At 32.2% G+C, this 9938-nt stretch overlaps 2 protein-coding genes and 1 pseudogene across 2 annotated transcripts in view; 1 reads left to right on the top strand and 2 right to left on the bottom strand.

Annotated features, from left to right (window-relative positions):
• LOC105457287 overlaps positions 1-1223 on the bottom strand; it is a gene marked incomplete at its 3' end in the record, with an annotated part of 3963 nt that extends 2740 nt beyond the window's left edge. The window contains exons 1-4 of the mRNA XM_011701880.1: positions 947-1223; positions 748-868; positions 241-320; positions 2-63 (exon numbers count right to left, since the gene is read on the bottom strand). Of these exons, the coding sequence (XP_011700182.1) occupies positions 2-63; positions 241-320; positions 748-868; positions 947-1223 (540 nt within the window). The remainder of the gene's footprint in view (position 1; positions 64-240; positions 321-747; positions 869-946) is intronic.
• Positions 1-8753, top strand: part of LOC105457289 — a 9154-nt pseudogene extending 401 nt beyond the window's left edge.
• Positions 1258-1836, bottom strand: LOC105457288 (palmitoyltransferase AKR1-like). Its single transcript, XM_011701881.1, has one exon. It carries the CDS (start codon positions 1834-1836, stop codon positions 1258-1260), a length of 579 nt encoding a protein of 192 aa, XP_011700183.1.
• Positions 8754-9938: the final 1185 nt, after the last annotated feature.

Consider the following 9938-nt stretch of genomic DNA (forward strand, 5'->3'; position numbering starts at 1 on the left):
ATAAATCAATTGCTTCTTTATAGCCTGATTTGGCCGCGTAATGCAGTGGCGTATTACATTCATCTGTTAAATAAAATGTTGTCAATAAAAATTATAATACATATTACAATTAAAATATTATAATAAAACGGAGTCCGTGAGGGATTTTTAAAAAATGCGTTAACGATTGAGTTTAGATGTTAAAATGTTTTAATATTATCTAAAAAGTGCTATCTCTTTTCTTATTTATTGTATATTTACCATCCATTAGTTCATGAAGCTTTATTTCTTCTTTATCCAGCATAAATTTCATACACTCTACCCAATCGGATATATGACATCTGTATTAGAAGTGAGATAAGAATATATTCAAATTTTTTTATTGAATTTATTTACAATGAAATACAATGTTCTTTAAAGTACGCTTTGGATACCTTGGATCGCAGTGATACAGGCATCACAAATTTGAAATTTCATATGCATTTTACAGTTCAAATCTGATTTTGTGTAACTTTTTTAGTTCTACAAAATAAAAAATTAATAAAAAATCAACATTATGAGACGACAGATAACATTTAGAAAATCGCGATACTGACAAATATTTTAACAAAAAAAAACTTTCGGAACTGTTATCAAAAGTAACAGAACCGCTAGATTCTAGAAAAGCATACTTTAATAGAAATTATATATTATATGTCATTGTGGCTAAAGTTTTATAAAATAATCTTTCTCACTACTTTTGAGACAGACATTGTATTTAATACTTGCCTTTTAAGTTGTTTCAGCTTGCAGAATTTTATTATAAAATCATTATTGACTATCTTTGGCTTCTTCACTATGTTCAATAATTCCCGAAGAAGAGCGTAACGGTTCTTATCAACAGCCACGTCTGCAGTACGTTTTATTATTAGTTTATTTTGTTCTAATTTATTCTTATTAATTAATTCTTCAGGAGTCAAAATTATACATGTAAACATCCCATACTTTCCAATTCGATTGTTTACTATATGAAACTGATTTAGGATTTCTCTTACTGCCGTGCGAAGATCATTTTCCGTGGCTGTTACCAACAAATCTTCAACTGTTTCCGAAAAAATCACCTCATTATTAAACATATTCTCCAGAAAACTTTTTTCATCGTTAATAGTCAGATAGTAATGGAGATCATTAGTATAAGTTGTAGCAAACTGGTGTGCATGATATTTGTTCGGAAAAAACAGTTTTGGCAGATTCTTTTCTATCATGTCTCGTGTCGTCCGTTTGTGAATATCCATATAATTATCTAAGTTTTGCTCGTGTCTTCGTAGTATTAGTTCTACCATGTCGCACTCTCCCTTCACTGCCGCTAGATAGAGAGCAGGCTGGCCTTCGCTGAGAAATATTAGCGTTAGCACCTTTTTGCAGAAGCACTAAAGCACACCTTCGGTCGTTTCTGTTCACCGCGATATGCAGAGCGGTCTTTCGTCCAGCCTGGAGATTAGGATTTACCATCGGCTCAGCTAGTAAAGCTTTCAACGTGTCGAAATGTCCGCCTTTGGTGGCGAAATGAATAGGCGCGGATTTGAAGAACTTGTTCACCCGGTTAGGGTTTACTCCATCACGTAATAAACTTTTTACGAATATCGTTAGGCCATGTTTAGCTATATTGAGGCATATCTGATTTAAGTTGTTAAATTCGATCATTACAAAATGAGTAATATCATTAAATGATTCATCAGGTATAAAAGGCGGTTGTGCCAAAGCACGCTGTACGATATTTCTGAAAGATTCGAAGTCTTCGTTGTTGATACACGCCGAATTCTTATAAAGATTTTCTAGCTTGGGCATGCCAGGTATCCAGATATTCGTTTTATACATCTTTTTGGGCGCTATTTTGTTGTTAAAAACTTGGAATATCAGTATTGAGTCAGCTATTTTGAAAAAAAATACTGAAGTTGTAATAATTATATTAAATTAATAAGTTTATGGAGAAATAGAATTATTGAGCCTAGTAAAAATATTACTTAAAATATTAAATGTTTTCAGTGTATTTGTTTTAGAAAAAATATAAATCTTCCTTACAAATTTACTTATTTTGAGAAAAATATAAAACTTTATTATAATTTATAAATAAAAGTTAATTATCTACGTGATATATACACAGTTGGAAAACTGCTGTTAAATTTATCTGATTTACCACATTTCATATGTCTCAAATGATATCCAAATTTTTAATATAAGATGAATATATTAGAAAATAACACTAACATTATGTAAAAAATAACGCAAAAAGTGTAATACTTTGATACAATTTGGAAACAAATTGTGCAAGCATATTTCTTTAGTAAAAGTAACATTTATTATATGTTAAATTAACATGTATTTATCTTTTATTCTCTTATTTTATTTCTCTTAGAATTTATGTTTTAAAACTACATTATTTTTATGTTCACTTACTCGTAAATTATGTTATTTTAACATAACTAAGAACATTAAATATCAATTTAACACAATATATTTAAATAACGTAATCAGATTATGTTAAACACTGGAGTACGTTAAAAATTCAATATAAATTTTTAACAAGACCCGTTTTTGACACAATTGAGTACAAAATTTTCCACTATGTACATATGCACGACAAAGTAGATATCAGATGCGAAACAGATATGGAAGAAGTGTTAAGAGACACGATGTTTTACATTACTTAACTTCATAATTCTCTGTACATCGACAAGATTTAATTTGGTAATTCACGTTTAAAAATATGTAGAAAGAAACTTCGCACTATTAATCAATACTTAAATAATTTTAGCGTAATGATGGTCAGTTATACATACGTAAATACGTATCTACATGTACCTGATATCGCGGCTGCAAATAGACTAAAAGGCTTTTTTTTTATCGGCGGATATATCTAATCAAAGCAATTTTGAATGTATCAACGTGCCCCATGTATCAACTAGCCCCGGTCTCCTCTATCTATGAAAGATTACTCCTATAATAGCGTTCCACGTAGCGGCAATGCAGCGACGTTCATTTAACATTTGAAACTGTATCGAAAATTGTAACGATCTATGTGTAAAGTGCAGCTCTCTTATAAGATTATAAATTTCAAAAGAGCACTACAAGTAATACATTCACATACAACGTTATGCGTATGACACTTTACTTCACAGACGCGAAATATAATTAATCTACTGGATAAATAGGATTTAAAGGATACTACAAGCTGATTAAAGAGGCAAGTTGTCGAAAGTTGGTTTATATCTTGATTAGTTTCTAAGAATATTTTAAGAAAATGAAATAAAGCAAATGCGAAATTCAAGAGTTCATTTCTAACACGTGTCACTCAAGTTGCATCTGTTCGAAAATAACAATTATGAAATAACGCAATATGGAATAACACAAGCTGTTATTGAAATTTTTTATAATATAAGTTTTATGTAGTTCTTATAATAGCACAAGAAAAATAATATAAATAAAGATAATACAGAATAATATAATATAAAGAAACATAACATAAATACATTTTTACAATCACATAAATTTTCTTACACTATTTATATGTGTAAAATTTCGTTTGCTTTATTATAACAATAAAAAGTGTATTTAATTATTTTTTACAAAATTTTTAAACTTTATATTCTGCTGTATAGATTTGTAATTGAAACAAATCCAACTAATATTAGTGCATAAAAAAAGATTTAAAAAAAATTAATTTACATAAGAAATTAACAAATTTCGAAAAAAGATCTTGAAACTCAAATGAAGAAATAAAAAAAACTTAGAACAAATAAAGCGGGCAAAATCTAATATTAAACTATATCAATTAACAAAAAAAAATTCAAAAACTCAATATGTACGAATGTATAAATAATTAAACGCGGCCAAGCTACGTGCGAAGTCCGCGGCATTAGTGCGCATGCGCACGACGGTTACGGCCGTCGGCAGCTCCACGCGCTCGGTACGCGTACGTGGCGCGGATGATCGGCGCTCTAATTACATCGATTAAAAGATATGTGAACGCCACAGCTTTCTTTGCCACAACGAGCACTCCCCTGACTCGGATGGAGGGCGTCGGCGGACCGCGAAGGTTATAACCGGCGGAACGGGGCTTTCTCAGAAGAACCCCGTTACAATATAAATATGATGATTAAGAAAAAAGTTAATAAATATATTAATTAAAATGTGTTAATAAATATGTTAATTTAAAAGTATAATTAATATGTTAATTCATAATTAATTTGAAATTGATTTTTATGTGCATTTTCTTTATTTTGTCTTAATTTGCGGCCAGTTAATCTCAATGTCATTTGTCATTTTATTTTGATAGCATCAGGCTCTCAATTATCTATCTTGTTCAATATCTTTTTAAAAAAAATTCCATTTAGAACAAAAATTTAACTTTTAATATTTCAATAAATAATATGTTTTTATCGCTAATAATTTATTCAATTGTACTTATACATAATATTAAAAATGGAGCTTTTTCGCGTCCGCAACCAACAATAAATAAACTAGTTTCAGCTTTTTGTACGTAAAAATACTAAAAATCTCATTAACGTTTTTCTTTATTTTATAGCCGATGCATCTAACTGTCACTGGCATTGAACGCTCTGTAATTTTGATAATGGAAAAAGGAAAGATCAAAATGCAAAGAGAGTCATATTCTCGTTAACGGCGGAAAAAATGTTGGAATATATTGAAACGGAATGACAATGTTGTGGCCATACGCGACAAATGCCTCGCCATTCGATGCCTCGATTACGATGTTGATGATGACACGATTAACGCCATTGGCACTAACATCAAATTATACAATGGAAGCCAGTGACTTTGCTGACAATATCACGAACGATACCGACTGGGAGGAGCAGGAATACACGCTGTACAGCGAGCGACCAGAAATGTATTTCGTGCCGATCATCTTTCTTTTGATCCTGCTAATCGGCCTCACGGGAAATGGCGTGCTTGCTCTTACGATCCTTTGACACACAAACATGAGAAACGTACCTCATATGTATGTCCTCTCGCTGGCGCTTGGGGATTTATTGGTACGTAACATTAATATACTGCTCAAAAAAATTATGGCATAGAAAAATTTTAGGCAAAAATTAGTCAACTTTGACTAACGGTAACTCTGCGAAAAATCATTGTAGAATGATAAACTTTTTTTCAAATGAAAGTTTGAAATCTCTACTTTAAGGTATTATAAGTCGATTTTAAATTTAATGCACCCCTGCTACTGTAAACTCTTAAATCTGAGAGTATGTTTTCCATACTAAAAATTGCAAAGTTTGACAGAATACATGGACTTCCTAAAATTTTTTTCGGGGATGCGGTTTGCAGCGTCATAAAGTTTGAACCTTTCTCTTTAATTTGAAAAAAAAAACAAGTTGCTACGATTTTTTTTCACAAAGTTACAGCATTTTAAAGTAATCTTGTATTTTTCGCATGATATGGTTAGCATTACCCGATGTGCACTATAGGGAGGTTGGCAAACGGATTTTGCACATTGTGTGCGTACGGGCGTGTGTAAAACATACACACATATACATACACACGTACGACTTGAAGGTGGTTTTTAGCATATAATATTAATCGGTTCTTATATTATTCCTAGAATTTAGGGCAACAGCTTCTGTATTCGACAGCTACTCCAGAGCTTAAGATATTCTTTTTTTTTCTCTTGTCGTACAAAATAGCTTACATTCTCCTCAATATTACACGTGATACGCGTCCCTGACGAGCTTACATGAACTTATATACGACAGATATTTACCGCTTTTTAAATGGAAATGTCTGGTATTGGCGGATGCGGTTAGTCTGCTCTGTCAGAGTGTACAAACTGCTCAAATATCAGATTTCGATTTAAGGTTTTACCAGATGTTGACGATATAAATTGAATAAAAGTGTTCGAACAGAGAATTGTAACTATCGAATCCCAATATTAAAATTTTGCATTATATTACAACCGAGGGATAAACCGCTAACCAAAATTATGTACACTAATGCCTATGCCTAGTAGATAATGCCCGAGGTAATGCCCAATTTCTGACCGACCGTAATCCCCCACGGATAACATCCGTGAGAACGCAATCTTATTATTTAGCGTAATTTATTTAATACTTACATTTTATTACGTGTTGCAAATATATCTGACATAAAACAAGTGTCAATTGTTTAAAAATAAAATGTAATAGTGCTCAGTAATGCTCAAGAAATGCCCAGATGCCTACAGCAATGCCTCGAATCTGTACATCGCAATGCTCTCAGCGGTTTACTGATTACAGCCGATTACCGATTACTCGATTACAGCTATTGTCTTCTTGCATTTAAAGTCAATCATTGCCTAATTTGTATTTTGTTTTATAGGTAATAATAACTTGCGTCCCGTTCACCATTATCGCTTATGCTTTGGACTCTTGGCTTTTCGGGCTTGGTATGCAAACACTTCGAGTTCGCGAACGATATATCTGTCGGAGTTTCCGTTTTCATTCTGATTGCCCTCTCAGCAGACAAATTTTTCGCTATCGTGGATCCTATGCGAAAACTGTACGTCACAAGTATAAAACCATAGCTATTCGATATTCGAGATCATATTTGAAATAATTAGTGCGAAGCAATTAATCAATAAGGCAAATAATTTCACTGTTAATACATCTGAATAACAATCGTCTTTCTCGATAAATTAAATTTGCATATTTCTTTATAGCGTCATAAATGAAACTTGTAAAACATTTTTTTATTCCTTAAGTAAAAAAAAGTAAAAAATAAAGTGTGGCGATTAAGTCATCTAATTATTTATTTAAGATAATGGAAGACGAGCAACACGCTTCATCATAATCGTTGTGGTGCTGATTTGGGTTTTGGCTATAGTATGCGCGATCCCAGCTAACTTTGCGTATATCAGATTCTTCAAGGCTAACCGGAATGTGAGCTTTTATGTAAGTCAGATCGTCGTGCTTATAACTAACTCCCGTTTTAGATCTCGCTCATAAAGCTCGTCATTACACTCCAAATCCAAGTGTGTAAATCTGTAGTCACTTTTTTACACATTTATACGCGTATTATATTTTTACACATTTTATCTGTGTTTTACACAGTTAAATGCATATTTTTACACGCTTAATTTTATAAAAATATGTGTAAACGTGTAAAAAATATGCATTTAACTGTGTAAAACACAAATAAAATGTGTAAAAATTTAGACATGCATATTGGATTTGTAATCTAACCGCTGTATAGTTCGCTATAGACGAACTAATGATTTTAATGCATGTATCGTATAATTGCAGATGTGTTATTAGTTTCCCCGAGGAGTTTGGAACGACCTATCTGAAGGTAATAGTGATGGGTCGATTCCTCATCTATTACATTATACCCCTTAGTATTATCGCCATCTTTTATGTGTTGATGGCCAGACATCTTATGCGCAGCACAAAAAAATATAATCGGCAAAATGCAAGGCCAAATAACTTACATATGTGCATTTAATCATGACTATTTCGAGGCTGTAATAATCTTGTAAATTTTGTCGTAAGATTGTTCGCGGATGAAGAGAGAATTTAGAAATTGAGATAGAAATAGATAGATAAGTAGATAGATAAACATAAACGTAAATTAAAATATTTTAATTAACAATTTTAATTAACACGCGAAAATATTAAGGCGTTTCATCAACGTTTATGTTTATCTATCTACTTATCCATTTATTTTTATCTCAATTTCTAAATTCTCTCTTCATCCACGAACAATCTTACAACAAAATTTACGAGATTATTACAGCCTCGAAATAGTTTATATAGTAAACATTACGTTCTTTTGCATAATAATAATAATAATAATAATAATAATAATAATAATAATAATAATAATGCACTCTGTATTTTAGGTGAAGCAAGTACAAGCCCGTAAAAAAGTGACAAAGATGGTCATGGCATTCGTCACTGTGTTCGTTATTTGTTTTTTCCCACAACGTTTTCATGATGTGATTTTATTTTTATTCTACTGCGATGGAGGATTTCAACGCCTTTTGACACTACTTTCGTATCTTGGGCTTCTGCCTCACCTTCATCAACAGCTGCATTAACCCAATCGTTCTCTATTGTGTGAGCGGTACTTTTAGAAACTTTGACGGGTGAGCTCAAAGTTGTAGAATCTATCATGTCAACCATGAGTCGAGTAAAGCTCTAAAACTTTGCAAATTAGAAAAATCAAATGGAACTTCTTGCAAAAATAACTTTAAAAAGTTTATGAATATTTTTCCTAGCTTGAAGTCTTTGCACTAAAAAATGTAATCACATCACTGTCTACGTAGTTAAAAAAAATCTCTCTTTCGTAAACTCTAAAGGAAGACTTTACAAAATTTCCTTTTTGAACGAGACTAACAACATGTCAGCTAAATCGATATACATCTTGACTGATCATATCTAAATAACTTTGTAATTTGTATCAGATACCTGTTTTGTTGCATCTCGAAGAAGACGAAAAACTGATATCGATGATCGTCCAGACCAAAGTTCACGCGGACGAGGGCAAAGCTTTTCGCTCGTCAATTCAAGAAAGTATATGGGCGATTCTCGTCGAGAACAACGAAGTGTGATGCGCCTCTATACTATAATGGTGGATAATATACGACCTCCGACTCCGATTAAAGAGCAAAAAACTACTATCACTCTGTCGGCGTATCCAAATGGCGTTGACGAGTCGCTGGAAACGCTGTATTGACGCTCAAGGGTCCTACATGAAAGAATATTAAATGTATTTTTAATAAAACGGTTTTTCCAGAATTAATCTCCATACTTTTGGGACAGACCATATCACCTTGCTTCTTTTGGGAAACATAGACTAATGTTAAGATACTGATATTCATCCACGGTGCAATTAACCAAATAATTTAATTTCGTATCTGAGCAATTCGACTCGTCGCTGTCATCGTGGCAATCATCTGTGCCGTCGCATTTCAACGAAGAAGATATACAATTGCCATTGTCGCACCAAAATTCCTCGTATTTACACGCAATTGGCTTACATGTCTCAGGTGCTTCAATTCCCTCCGTCGATGCAATCGGACCTTAAGTACAAATACGATTATATAAATTGATATTAACTTATTGAGAATGGAGAAATCAATCAAAAAGCTCAGATATTCTAATTTAGAAAAATAAATTGAAATGCAATTTCTTAGAAATGTAATGCTTCTACTCATTTTGTTTTGGCAGCTGTCTTTGCAACTCTGCACTCTAAAGTCTAAATTAATAACAGTTATCGACTGAGACATTCGTTTTTACGTAATAAAGAACAAGTAAATATAGTGAATGCACTAACAAGGAAAAAGACCCAAGTGTCCCCCTTCAATTTTGTTGAGCTTTTAATATGTTATTTTCTAGACCAAAATCAAGAATTAAACTACCGCATATTTACGCTCCTTCGTACTTTTAAGGGGTGAAGCATCTTTTAGAAAAAAAGTCGGTTTTTTATTTTTTAAAGCGAATATTGTAAAAAATTTTTTTTATTTTTTATACACTTCTCAACAAAATTAAAGCATTACTTACTTTACCCTCCAAAAATAGACAAAATTCAAGAGAGTGTAACTTCGTAAAAAATGATCGTATCGAGATGTTCAAAAAAGCATTTTACAGCTTGAAATCTCTACTTTTCAAATCGATACTTTAGAAAACGATCCTACTGATCTTTCATGGAGTTACACGGATAGAAAAGGAGACCCGACGAATCTCAAAATTTTTAACGAACTTTGACAAGTTTCATGCGCGAATTTAAAATCGTATGCAAATGCAGTTTACAGCTTTCAAAAGAGTGAATCTTTACCTTTAATTTGCTTTTTTGTTGAACGTTGTACGATTTTTTTTCACCGAGTTATTCAACATTAAAGTAAAAATGGTTCTTTTTGCTTCAATGTTGAATAAATCGGTGAAAAAAAATCATACAACGCTCAACAAAAAAGTAAATTGAAG

Source organism: Wasmannia auropunctata, unplaced genomic scaffold, assembly GCF_000956235.1.
Source record: "Wasmannia auropunctata unplaced genomic scaffold, wasmannia.A_1.0 LD335296.1, whole genome shotgun sequence".
Lineage (NCBI taxonomy): Eukaryota > Metazoa > Arthropoda > Insecta > Hymenoptera > Formicidae > Wasmannia > Wasmannia auropunctata.

Bases quoted from the DNA above. Each gene is read 5' to 3' on its own strand.
- LOC105457288 (XM_011701881.1), bottom strand. From the start codon at position 1,836: ATGTATAAAACGAATATCTGGATACCTGGCATGCCCAAGCTAGAAAAT.